This window comes from Podarcis bocagei (genome assembly GCF_964188305.1).
Source record: "Podarcis bocagei genome assembly, chromosome: 5".
Classification (NCBI taxonomy): Eukaryota; Metazoa; Chordata; class Lepidosauria; order Squamata; family Lacertidae; genus Podarcis; species Podarcis bocagei.
Genome location: NC_138129.1, coordinates 95,714,678 through 95,728,582, shown reverse-complemented (window position 1 = coordinate 95,728,582; position 13,905 = coordinate 95,714,678). Strand labels below are relative to the sequence as shown.

The 13,905-nt window shown below is 42.2% G+C and overlaps 1 protein-coding gene and 1 long non-coding RNA gene across 3 annotated transcripts in view; one reads left to right on the top strand and one right to left on the bottom strand.

The window, feature by feature from the left end:
* Positions 1–5,117: 5,117 nt before the first annotated feature.
* The window catches only part of ACBD6 (acyl-CoA binding domain containing 6), a 95,388-nt gene continuing 86,600 nt past the window's right edge, over positions 5,118–13,905 (bottom strand). Inside the window, exon 8 of the mRNA XM_081194516.1 lies at positions 5,118–6,164. Within this exon, the coding sequence (XP_081050642.1) occupies positions 6,010–6,164 (155 nt within the window). The 3' untranslated portion in view covers positions 5,118–6,009. The remainder of the gene's footprint in view (positions 6,165–13,905) is intronic.
* LOC308587163 lies at positions 6,178–13,900 on the top strand. 2 transcript variants are annotated; one of them, XR_014008247.1, is made up of 4 exons: positions 6,178–7,788; positions 11,172–11,483; positions 11,585–11,694; positions 12,232–13,900. It is a non-coding gene; the product is annotated as an uncharacterized lncRNA (long non-coding RNA). The 2 variants fall into 2 exon arrangements; XR_014008248.1 differs by having other exon boundaries at positions 11,172–11,694.

Here is a 13,905-nt window from a genome sequence, read left to right as displayed (position 1 = left end):
TCAAATCTTTAATGAGGAATTTGATGCAGCAAAGAATAGGCAGGCTATCAAGTTTGTGAGAGTGATGAACATTAATACTGATTTGCTTCTGTGTACTTCATTTTCAATTCCTGGTTACCAACTCCAGTAAAGTCAGTAAGGAATTGTGTGCATCAAGGCTGAATTAACAAAAATCTGCATGCATGCAGATGGTGCTCTGCCCTTTGGCTGGATTCTTTATCTCTATTACATCTTTCCTTCAAAGTTCAATAGAAATTATATATACGCCCCCACTCAATCAAAGCTCAAGTGTAATAGAGGGGTAGAATGGACTTATAAACTCTACTGGATGCAAAAGGGCATCTGTGTACATTGCTGCCACACCCAGAACACCACTGCTAAGGTATCAACATAGCTACTTTTCTGCAACAATCGCATGTGTATGACAATTTATCAATCTGACAACATCAAATGGGAGAAATGTTTGCTCTTGAAACTTTTATTTAGACGATCAGTTTGCATCCCAGTTTTATTAACTTGATTAAGCATAAGTTATAAACGCTTTGCCATGAAGTGTCTAATAAAGTTTGACATTTTCTGGAGGATTTAAGAACATCTGCCTGAAATTGTTCCGATATAGAGAGAATCATGCAAATTGATTACTGCATGTTCTTTGCCATCCATGTCTCCTTAATTCCTGAAGAGCTTAGCATAACATTTTCCCTGCCTTTGCAATATTCCAGCCTTGTATAAGGTCTCAGTGTTTTTGACCAGAACTCCTCTTCTATGACTTTAGCTTTCACGTGCACTCTAACGCAGCTATGGCTGGTATATTTGTGGGAAGGAAATCCATCTTCCTGTTAAGAGCACTGCATTTCAGGACTCGGAAACAGTGCTCAGAGGACTAATTCACAGTTTAGTGTGAACATGTTGTATGTTATGACCTGTTGCTGCAGGGCTTTGGCCGTGGCTGAAGCTAAAAAAGAAAAAGCACACCACTGGCATGTTGTCTATTTCACTTGGGTTTGGTTGTTGTCTTTAAAAACAGAAACAAAAAGGATTTGCCCCTAACCGCAACAAGGAAGCAAATAATGCAAAAGCAGAGGTCAGGATTAGCATATTCACATTGCTTGGTAAACACAATGCTTTCCTAAAGCACACGGGTGACTTCTAGCTAGTGCTGTGGAATAAGAAGGCATCTTTTGTACCTGAAGAGCAGAACACACAGACTGTGTGCATGGTGGTGTCACGAGCTCATCAGGCATTCCATCCAATAGCTTCTCTGTGTAGACATGCAAGCACAGACCTCCTTAGAGGAGGAAAAAGACCAAGAATAAACTCAGCATTTTGGACTCGGTAAAAATGAAGCTGTCCACTTTTTGTTTTTGAATACAGTTTCAAGCAAGAAAAATGACAAGAGCAAGGCTGATGCATTCCTTACACCTCCCTCCCAGTTTGCTCTATCCCACCACGGACAGCTCCCTGCGGTTATACATTTTGTACAGTTCTGAAGCGAAGTCTAAAGAAACCTATTTATTGCCATGTGTCTCTGGAAAAAAACACAAAACAAAACCTGGCAAGTTTCTTCGTATATGCCTCATGTGTGCTGGCATGAGTTGTATGTAAAAAAAGAAAGTTCTATGTAAAATAAATATGAAAAGTTCTTTAGGATTCAAGTGCCTTTTTCTGTGTTGTATCAATAGTTTAAATTAGAGCAACTTTGCTTACAGCACCAACATACTTTCTCCAAGGATCTTTTAAATATATCACATTCACCACACAACTGAAAAGGTTTTAGATAGAGACCAGCACTTAGCACCTCTTGGCTTAAATTGACCTGCTAGCAGCCAACCTGTATCTTAGTAGAAATCCTGGACACAGTGAAGCTCTCATTTCTTTCTACAGGATGATATAGATAAATAACCAGCTTATCAACTGGTTACAAGAACTTGCAAATTGTTTGCATTCACCCATCCCATCATGCCCATATACAACTCAGACAGCTATGCAATGAGGGATGGATCTGCAGCCTTACATGGATGAAGGAAAAGAGTGTGAAGTTAAGCAGCCCAAGGTATTTGCATTATGACTACAACTTCCATCCTCCAAAGGATGCAGAAGTAAGAGCTGTTAGACAGTGGAATGGTTTCCCTCGAGAGGCTGTGGGCTCTCCTTCCTTGGAGGTTTTTAAGCAGAGGTTGGATAGCCATCTGTTAGGGATGCTTTAGCTGAGATTCCTGGATTGCACTAGATGACCCTTCCAACTTTGCAATTCTATGATTCTTTGAACATTTAGAGGGCCACAGATTCATCATCCCTGTTCTACAGATTATTTATTCCCCCAAACACCCACTTTCACATCCTCTACAAGGACATATATTTGGTTCCAATCTCAGAAAACACAATCTGGAGCTAGCTAGCTAGCTTAATGGGGCCAGCTGACTTTCAACAGACTAATCAACTGACTAATTAGCTTCTGTGTTTAATTTCAATCAAGACTTCCTTGTGTTGAAACACAGATAAGTGATAAAATCTATTACATTATGAAGGTTGGCAGAGATCAGATACTTATTTTTAGATGCCCAAGGTACATAGGTTCAGGTTTATCACCAGAGATACAGTTATCACCATGCAGCAACTGGCTGAATCATACCAGTCCATATAACCATTTTTAAAAAAAGAGAAACATGATGCTTTTCTATTCTCAGAGGCGGGCGGTTTTGTTTTGTTGTTGGTGGTGATGATCCTCATATAGTGATGCACATTTTACCACAGCTGTCACTATTACTAAATTTTATTTGGGCTCTAATGTGGAATTTCTTCCCACATTTTTTGTTCATCACTTGTGCTCTTGGCAGTATGTGATCTGGCCATGGAATCTTCAGAGAATCAGAGTACAGGTTTTCTCCCACCCTGAACTCATATAGGGTGGGAACCTCTCTCTCTCTCTCTCTCTCTCTCTCTCTCTCTCTCACACACACACACACACACACACACACACACACGACAAAGAAACATAATCCTACAGAAGCAGAAGCAGAATTAAGCATCAAGTCATCAAACCTTCCCCAGTGACTCTCAAAGTGTTTGCTTCCATTCTAGTTAGAGAGCTACTTGCTAGACATCCAGTTCTGTGAGTCAAGAAAACGGACCAATTTTCTTTTCAGGGAATTCTAAACTGTATCAGCCTTTGAAGCTCATACTTCAGAGATACTGGGCCAAGGAACACTCTGAAGCTGCGGATCTGGGCTCTTCATATACACCATGTTGGCTTTATGTATTTTAATCATTTTAACATTTAATGCTTCTCAATTAAAGTGATTTCCTGGAGTAGATGCCAGGCTTAGTTTGAATATGCATTAACCATTTTCAGTATCGGTAGTTAAAGGCACCAGAGGATTTAAACAGCAATCCAGGGGGCTGTTTGGGAAAAGGTTTGGCTGAATAAAGCAGATTATAAACAATAATATATGCCTTCTCGATTTTTTTCTTCTTTTTTGGAAGGGCTCCAACTTCACAAACAGTCCTAAAGTGCTATAAACATATTCAGGCCTAAGCTCTGAGCTCTGCAAATGTACTTTGTGAAAGGTGTGGGCGCTGCAGCTTGCCACTTTGCATCTGGGCACGCAGCAAGCATGTGTTATTTTGAGAGAGCTTTTTAGTACACAAGATGTCCATCAGAGAGAACTTCCCTTGAAAATATTAAAATGCCAGAAAGGATAACCTTCAGCACAAAAGAATAAATAAATCCTAGCTACTGGGCAAAGTGGCTGCTTCTGTGGTGCCAAGGGACCACAGAAAGGTGATTGTTTTGCTCTTCAGTGTTTGCCAGCTTCTCCACAGCACAATTCCAAAACTGATGACTGATTTCACGAATTTGGCAGAGGGGGGGAGTAGTTGCCAACTGTGCAGCAGTGACCAAACTTTTCATGCCCTTCTCCATGCACCAAAATGTAGCTGTCACAATACCTTAGCCGCAGAATGATTCCAGCAAACATATCTTTGGATCTAGTCTCCATGGGATGAAGAACAGCCCAAACATTTTTTTTGGTGTGGGAGAAAAGATTTAACATGGGACTGTGAATTCAAGTAAGAGTTTGTCTGCCATAAAGATGGCTGTATGCAAATACAGGTGATAAACATGCCCTGTTCTGAGAAAAGCCTAGTCTGTTCTGACAGATTGTTATGTGTCCATCACTCTTATTTGTGTATGTTTTAAAATGCACACCACAGGGGTGGGTGCCAAGTGGGGAGGAAACCCCTTAGCAAACAAGATGGAAAATGAGCTTGCCCAGTCATCTTCGGACAGGCAGCAACAGGCAAAGGTAACTTGAGCAATGGCAAGAGGCAGGCACAAAGACAGAGCCACTACCATTCCACTATGAAAGATGAAATTAGGAATAATATAGGTGTCCACCACTATATTACATATACATGTATACTATATACTACATTATATATACATTTCATCTTCTCTGATTTATGCTCTTTAAAGCTTTTCAACCTCGTCTACATCAACCATTTCCGGTAGCATCTACACAAATACTAAAATATTTTCAGTGTAGACACTGCAGTAGTGAAGAAGTGCAATGGACCTGTAACTTACTTGTACAGTGACAGAGAATAAGGGCATAGCTGAACACTCCTATCAGTCCTAAAGGATGAAATTCTTGCAATGTTATTTATTTCTTGTGCATATTCAGTCAGCCAGTGGACACTGGTGGATACTACAAAGTTACCAGCATACTTACTCACTTTGCATGCCAGAGAAAAGCTTTCCTCTCTTCTGATTTTCTTTCGGCAGAGAAGTTTCTACCATATCAACTCCTCAAACTGTTCTAGCAATGCAAGTACTATAAACTGCAAGCTGCAAATCAGTAATACTTTTCTTCCTCTCTTTCTGGATTCACAGTCATTTAATATTTGATTTCATACTGCCTTTCAAAGATGCTTTAGTCTTCACAGTTTTTTAAATAGCTCCGTCAGTTCTCTTTCAGTAGCTCTAGAACATGAGGTGATCGCGACAGAACAATCAAAAACATCCAAAGTAACATTCCAGAATGTCCAACACAAAGTCATGCTGCTGTTTGTGCAATTGATTTCACGTGAAAGGAAGAAAAAGAGCAATTCAGAAACAATTCTTTGACATCTTTTATCGTGCAAGACAGTATTTTACAGAGACACACACAAAGGACAACTCCCATCAGTTCTCAGTCTCACAGCAGTAGCTCAGTCTCCATGTTTTGCCTTTTTGATCTTCAGGAGCCAATAGGAAAACCCTCAATTCTCACATCTTAGATAACTCCATTGCTTCCATTACCCAATTCAAGGAAGTAGCAGTAGTGATACAGGACTAAAAAGTGAAATCTGTCATGGGAAGATCAGCTTTGTAAAGACGCTCATTTCTCCCTACCCCTTGCCCATCAGCTAGACTTTCCCTTCTTACTAGTAACTTGCATTTTGGAAAAGAGCAGATAGTCTTGCAATTCAATCCTGTCCATATTTACTTGGGAAAACAAATCCCACAGAGGAGGCTTGCTCCTGAGTGGGCACATACAGGATTGCATTCATAATATAGTTGCTCCCTTAAGTTAACCTCAAGATGCATGATGAAACTCTGCTTCATGCAAACTGAGCCTTGGGCTGCACAAAGCGTACAACGCTTGTGACCTATCAAAGAGGAAAGATCCCATCAGCCATGCTTGGCGGCCACCAGAAGCAGAGTAGATCTGTTCTTTTTTAATTTGGGGCTACAAAAACAGGGGTCTGTCAAGCAAATGACAGGTCACAACCTATGGCTGGGGCTGTGTTGTGCCAGGCAGGCAACACAGATACGCAGGCCTGTGTTGTTCAGTGCAATATTGCATTGCTCTGTTTTCTGCTCCCAGAAATAAGCTTCTTTGCTCCGCAGATTCCAGTCTCCATACATCATGCATATTGATTATGTGGACATAGGATGATTTTATTGCAGTTTTTCGTCCATTTTGAGAGCCCTGGGCTGGGGCTACCTGCACTTCCTTGGCCTTTCGATCAAGCTTTGCCAGCCGTGTGCTCCTGCAGCATGGAGGTGATCACTTTACAGTCCGTGACCTCCTCAGGCAAGTAGCCCTCTGTGTCCCGAAGAGTAGGGTCAGCTCCAGACTCCAGGAGCAGTTTCACAATGTCAGAAAACTCACAGGTGGAAGCTAGAGAGGAAAGGACAGAAAAAAACACAGGTTACTTTTAAGTGGCTAACAGAACATTTGATGAGTGGTGTGTTTCAGAATTGCAGAAGCAAAGAGTTTTAAAGCCAAATGGAAAACGAAGTTGGCAAAGCAGAGAAAACTCTGCTGAAGATTGATATTCCACATTCTATCGACATGCCTAAGAACCACTATTTCAGTTTCTTAAAATGTATGTCAGGTCACAGTTTTGACAGTAGTTAGTAAGGAATGATTACTTGGATCTTGATTTATTACTAGAAAGGAATGGGATAAAAGTCTGAATCTTGGAACATGAAAAAAACCAACTAACAGAGCTCAATCTTGGAGAACACTATGGCATCTCTGCTATTAACTATAGATATTACAGCAAAATTACTTCACAGGTAGCCAGGAAAACATAGCTTGCTGAAACGAAAGAGGAGGAGGATGGAAGAGATGCAGGATATTAAATTTAAATCGTAACCTTTCAGAGGAAACATGAGACCAACCTTGACTCTGACATTTCCTGACTTTTGAGCAATCTAAAAAATGGAATTATTTTACCAGACCATTAACACATTTTTTTAAGGCTCACCCTTACAAAAAGACAAATTGCAGGTAAGACATTTCAGGGTGTGAAAAATTTTCTAGGCAAAGGGGGGACATCTTTTGCAGGCACAGTGGCAACTGTGGCGCATAATGTCTCAATGTTGCCATCACCCACAACTCATGACCTGCAGCATTAGGAAGAAGTGGCTAAGAGATCAAGGCCTTCCAAAAGAGGTAGTAAAGCAGTGTGTGCCCCCCCCCCTCACAGCAGATGCCTTTTGACTCTGAATGGTTTCTGAGTTGTTTGCAAATATGCCACATAATACTTCTGGCTATAGACAAAACTGCTACTTTTTCTGGATTCATAAAGGTTCATGGAACCACCTAGCATCCATAACTCTGATGGCAAAGGCCATGTCCCATGAGTATCCCTCCATTAGTGGCTTCATAGCTTGTGGAACAGAAGGCTGACTGCAGCAGCTGATGTGATGCATCTAATAGTCTTCTTCTGCCCATTTTTTGGACATGTCTGCCTGATTTACAGGGGACACGAGGTGAATGAAGCAGGAAGGGAGACCACTTGGCCGAAACCTACCGATTGAAGCATAGATAATTTTACTCTCATGGCAACCTCCTATTTTTCAGCATCTGCCTTTGGCTGGGGATTGAATGCGGGTGAGCAGCTTTGAAAACTAAACTGGACAACTGAAATAATGATTGATATAAGGCAAACTGGCATGAAAAATATCTTAGAATCCAAGTCATTGTGGCTAAGTCAACTTAAGGAAGTTCACAAAAGTAAAGATGCCCATTCCATCCTTCCCCACTGTGCCCCCGCAAAGTCTCTCTGTAGGGTTAAGGGGCGCCTTAGGAACCATGTAGAATGGCCATGTATTGGGTTTGGATCCTAAGATCTAATTTAAGGGAGCCCACTGAAGGAAAGTTTCTGTCTCTTCTTGACAGTAGCACCTGCACCCCACCCTAGATTGTTTGAGGCCTCTTGTCTCCTCTCTGAAAGGCTTTAGGCAGAGGATTGCAAGTGCACTCTATGTTAACTTATCTTGTGATCCAAGGCACTGTAAGTATCTCCCATGCAAATTTCCCTGTGCTAGCATTATTGGAAGGACATGGGATGAGAGGGTAAAACTCCAACCAGGCCACTGCTATGTAAAAACTGGATCTGCATTGATCTTTATTTGAATTTGAGCAGTAGATGAGCACTGATTTCTTCACAAAGAAACTGGAATGAAATTTCAACAGCACTTTTCCTGTAGAGGTGATTAATATGATTCTATTCTCTCCTTCCTTAAAATAGAGAAGTAGGAAGTACAACGCTAAAGAAGCTTCCAATTGCCAAAGAGATGAGATGCAAAAATATTACAAATCAGAATTTGCCTGTAGTCCTGGAGAAAAGACAGGAAGACTGTAATGAATTAGAGCCAGGAATATTAAGTGAAATGTTGTACAATAGGTTTGTGTATTGTAGCTCATACTGGATAGAATTATGAATTGCACACCAGACTAATGTAACACCATAGGCCCACTCTTACACAGGAGAGGAAGCCTTTGCTTAGCCTGAAAGCACGATGGCTTTGGCTGGAAGATTTACCCGAAAGCAACTTTGTAACTGAAATTTCCAGTGGGAGCTAAACCTTCAAGAAGCCTCTCTGTTGAACACTAATTACTGTTTTTAATTATATTTCAAATCAGCACATTAGTGGTGTACTTCTTTTTGCAATTAGGTGTAGTAATTAGAAAGTATCTTGAATGTTTTGTTGCCTTCCTCAGCTGACACAGGGGGGGGCGGGGAGAGGAAGCAAAGGTTTAATTAAAATAGGACAGCGGCACATTTGGAGGTTATTTAAAGAACAATTTTAGCATTTTAGGAGCTTATGCTAGGCAAAAAATCATTTATCTGTCTGGGCTGGAGCTGCTAACCACATCTGGCAAAAAGCTCTCAAACCAAATACTCCAGGATCTTGCAAGCCAAGGCTTGTGTTAGCCTTGTGCCTAGGACTGTGCCCCCATTCCCCATGTGAAGACAACCCAGATGGCTTCCCCAACTCATCCACCTACCCACCACCTTGGGCGGCAAAACAAAATTGCCCCTGTGAGACAGGAATACACAGATGACCCACAAGAAGCTGTTCCTTTCCTCAGAGCTAGCGAGGGAGTGACGGGATGAACTGTGTAGTCCTACTGCCCTGGCAACAGGGAAGCAATCCATCTATAGGACATCTTCTGAGAAGCTAGGAAACTTCCTCATTACCTGGTGGTACAGTATAAGGCAGAAGAGGTGGGAGATCTTTGTTCCACTTCTGGAAGAAAAAGCTAACCAGGTGTAGAACTAGGCTGGTTAAGCCCCTCCCTGCCAGAGGCTGTTTTTAACCCCATATGTTGGGTGTAAAGGTAAAGGGACCCCTGACCATTAGGCCCAGTCGTGGCCGACTCTGGGGCTGCGGCGCTCATCTCGCTTTATTGGCCGAGGGAGCCGGCGTACAGCTTCCAGGTCATGTGGCCAGCATGACTAAGCTGCTTCTGGTGAACCAGAGCAGCGCACGGAAATGCCCTTTACCTTCCCACTGGAGCGGTACCTATTTATCTACTTGCACTTTTGATGTGCTTTTGAACTGCTAGGTTGGCAGGAGAAGGGACCAAGCAACGGGAGCTCACCCCGTTGCGGGGATTCGAACCGCTGACCTTCTGATTTGCAAGTCCTAGGCTCTGTGGTTTAACCCACAGCGCCACCCGCGTCCCTATGTTGGGTGTAGGGTAGCTTAAATGTGCTTTACGTAGTATAGATTTATCAGCTGCTGAACAGCTCAAAACCAGGGAAGGGACCAATATTATACCACTGCCCGCAAACAGACCGTTCTGGGTCTCTCTTTTTCAGGAGATGCAGTATTACTCATCTCCAGTAGAAGCAGCTGAACAGTTAAAACAGATCAGGGCTTACTGATCCCACCACACTAAAAGAAGCCACAATGCTATTCTTCAAATTAAGGGCCAAACGCTTGGGTAGAGCCAAAGGTTTTCTGCCTGGTGCCTAAAAATAAGGCATGCTTCCCTGGAGAGAGCACTCCACAAGTGGGTTGTCAGCACCAAAAAGGCAAGGTCTTATGTTACTACCCCCTAAACCTCCCATGGAAGGATAGCAGATGAAGAAGGGCCTCAGACGATGATCACAGGGTCTAGGTTGGTTCATGTGGGGAGAAGTGGTTCTTGGGTCCTGAGCCACATAAGGCTCTTTGAACCAACACATTGAATTGAGCCAGCAAACAATTTGGTAGCTAGTGCAGTTATGCCAGAATCAATGTTACATGCTAAGAATGTCCTGCGCTGGGCAACAAACTGGTGAAGTTGCTTGGAAATCAATCTCCTGGAAAGGCTGTAATGGAAGGAACCCTGAACAAGAACAATGGTCCAGGCACAATAGAGAGATCTGTGCAATCTGAAGTCTGACCCACGCTTTTGTGAACACCATGCTATGCTTAGCGGAATACTGACAAATTTCCATGTGTTGGGAGTTCTAGGAAGAGATGAGAACTCAAGGGTGTTATTAAATGCTTGGAGGAATTCTCAGGTGGGTTCAAGAACGATCCAAGATGTCATTTCTCATAGTGAGGGGCCCTTGGAAATCTGTGCGCTTTCAAAAAAGGTTTGAAAAACACAAGAACCTACTTCACATGAAAAGGCAGAGCACGCAAGGTGGCCCAATTGATAGCGCACTTTGATTCTGAGTTGGATTCAATCCTCCATTCTTCCACAGGCATAACTGGTGACCTTGTGCAAATTATTCTCTAAACACTGCAGTTGTAGATTTATGAAAATGTAAGTAAAAGTGACCTACTTCATAGGATTGTGGCAAGGAGGGAAGAGATTGGAGAGATTGCACGGCATATTAGAATTACTATATTGGCGATAAATAGATCTCGATGGTAGTAGGAACCTTTACAGCTGACAAAATTAATTATGGTTGGGATCAGCCCATAAAAAGAGGCAGGTACAACCTTAAAGATGCACAACTCAATCCTTGACATGTTTACTTGGAACCCCCTCCCACTGTGTTCAAGGGGCCTTACTCCAAGTAAAATGGCAGAAGACTGCAGCCTTCATTGATTAATCAGCAAGGGGAATTTTTAAATCAGCATGGCTACAAGTTAATAGCTCTTTTTCAGCTCTTTTGGTTCCAGGGTTACCATAAAAGGGAAAATATTAAAAGATTGAATTTTGTTCTAACAATGAGTGACATTTTATATAGTTTATTTCAGAATTGTATAAATTAACGTATATTAAAATTGTGTTAACATTTCGTTTATTTTAATCAATGCCATTTTAACCAGTTGACAGCCCAAGCGTTAAGTAGTGGCAGGGTAGTTATCTCAATTATATTTCCAAACAAACCAAAACAAAGAAAGCCAGACATTAATCCAGCCTCCAAATGTCACCATCTTTCAACAGGAGCCTCCATAGTAAGTAAAGCAGGGGCAGCTGCAGCACTACTTGAAAATAGCCTCCTTGCTTCTACAACAATGGCACCAGGGATCCTTTACAAATGGAGGTGCCGTGTGGACAGATATTTGGCATTTCTGAGGAGGGGCCCAAAGTGAGACAATGTGTTGCCACTGCACCGGGAAACCCAAGAGGGCCTCAAGCCCACCTCTAAAGAGTGCAAAATTTCCCCTGGAGATTAGAACAGCTGTTGGATTTACAGCGCATCCTGGGAACGTCTATTTATCAAGCACCAGGGAGGCAGCCCTGACACAGGCACAGGTGAAGATGAATTTTCATTCAGCACAGTTTGCCTTCCAAGTCCATTAATCCTCAGGGTTTTCATGATGGATTTCTCCTTTTATTATTTATTTTCACTCCAGCATCCCCTCCCACTGCCCTGCAACAGCGCAAAAAGAGCAGAGCAGATGGTGTTTCAACGAGGAAGAAAGAACCCGGGAGGATACAGAGAGCCAGCCCACGCTACAGTCAGGTGACTTCAAGTCCAAGGAGAAACCTTGATTTCCTCTGGGAGACACAGAGCCAATCGTTTGAGCATTCCCTGAGGGAAACAAGTGTGTGCATGGGGGGAAGCGGCGGGGGGGGGGGGGAGAAGGTCTTAAAGAGGGAATTTAAGGCTAGCAAGCCATTCACGAGGGAGACCACACACATCCTAGCCTTTTCAAAGACACAGTGCTAGCGCTGACCATTCAGTGACAGGGGCACCAATAGCCAGAAGATATTGGACGGAAGGGGGTGGGTCCCTTTAGGCAGACCATTTGAGGGTAACATACTGGAGAGCTGTCCTTCATTTAACCTCCGAATGGCTCTGACCCGTGTTTAATCAGAACAAACCAGGATTTATAACCCATCTAAGGATGCAGCTTGACACTTTCTGTAATCACAAGAGCTGCTGAGGCAAGGACAGCTGTCAGGCCAAACATCCTCATCCAAAGATAGATAAACTCAGATTCTATTTCACCATCCTTACTGTAAAGGGATTTTGCTAACTACTTGGTTTGTTGTACAGCTGCAGCAAAGGAGGGGGGAAGGATGCCCATAGACAAGAGGTTTGTGTCTACAATCAAGTCTTGGTTACAACGAATGACTTTATTATGCAGTCCAAGGAATGAATAAATAAATAAGGATTTTTCAGGAGAGCGCAGGCCTGAGCAAGTCACAATGATTAATTGAACAAACAAGATATTGTCAGGCTTCAAGTAATGTTTGATTAGTGCTATTGGAGGTGGTAACAAAGAAAAAAAGGATACAAGGATACAGGCAGTGAACTCAAACAGTAAGAACCCAACATTGTTCCTTGCTGTTAAACAACAGACACCCCTTGGGTGTATTAGCCGCATCAGACTTTATTATACTAAAAGGACAATAAAAGGAAATACAAGAAATCTGTCTCAAACAACAGAAGACTCCCCTGAATTCTTGGAATACACTTTTTTCACTATAAAATGTTTCTGAATAATAAAACTGTGCATAATGGAATTCAGTGAAAACAGGCCTGGTCAATCTAACAACATCCCGCTCCCTGTTACTACCTTATTTGGAGGGGAGAATATGGTTTTGTTTCCTGGGGTGGAACATTATTACACATATATTTGCACATACCCTCATAAGTCTTCAGCTGTCTGGATTCTATTACAAAATTAAAAGCTAACTAATGAGAAGCATTAGATGAATATTCAAGTCAATAGAATGCTGTATCTTATTTTGACCTATCTTTCCTGACAATACCTTTACACAACCTTGTATTTAAGCACTCACAACGGAAGCCTCCTCCTCTGGACCCAACAGAGAAACAGAGTGAACTGCTGCAGAGGGATGAAACTGTCTGCTACTCCTTTGCCAGTTCACAGCAGGCTAGTAAAACATTTTGTAGGCTAGTAATTTTGCAGACTTATTCATGAGGCTGATTTATCTGGAAAGGACCAGAGGAGGGTGACCAGAATGGCAAAGGGTCTAGAAACCAAGTCCTATGACAAATCATTGGAAGAGCTGGATATGTTTTGCCTGGAGAAGCTTCAGGGGGGACATGGCAGCAGTCTTCATATATCTGAAGGGCTGTCATGCAGAAGATGAGGCAGGCTTTCCCTCTGTTGTCTTAGTGGGAAAGTCTAGAACAATGGGTGGAAACTGAAGGGAAGTGGATTTTGGCTAAAGATTCAGGAAAAACCTCTTAATGGTAAGAGCTGTTCAACAGAAGAACAGATTGGCTTGGGAGGTGGGTAGGCTTTCCTTAGCTGGAGGTGTTTAAACAGAAGCAGTACAGCCATATGACAGGGGTGCTATTGTTGCATCCTGAAATACAAATCCTGCATTGAGCAGCGGGTTAGAATAGTTGTCCTCAAAGATTCCTTCTAACTCTATGATTCTATTTTAGACTGACTGAGTAAAGTTTAAGTTACCAAAAGATCCATCAATGGTAATTAAAAAAACAAAACACCTATGGTATTTGAAGCCATTTCCCTCATTCATGCAATATTATTATTCACTTTGGCACAGATATTGTAGCAGGCTTGAAGGAGACAAAGTTAAGAGTCTTAGCTTGGAAAGCAATGTTTCCTGGTTTGAACAACTTATTACAAGTTGCTAAGAAGGCCTTTACTTCTGTTACATGTAGCTGTCTTGGGTATCATTTATTCACTCTTCCAGATAATGTAGGTTAATAGGCAAACATGCTCACTCGCTG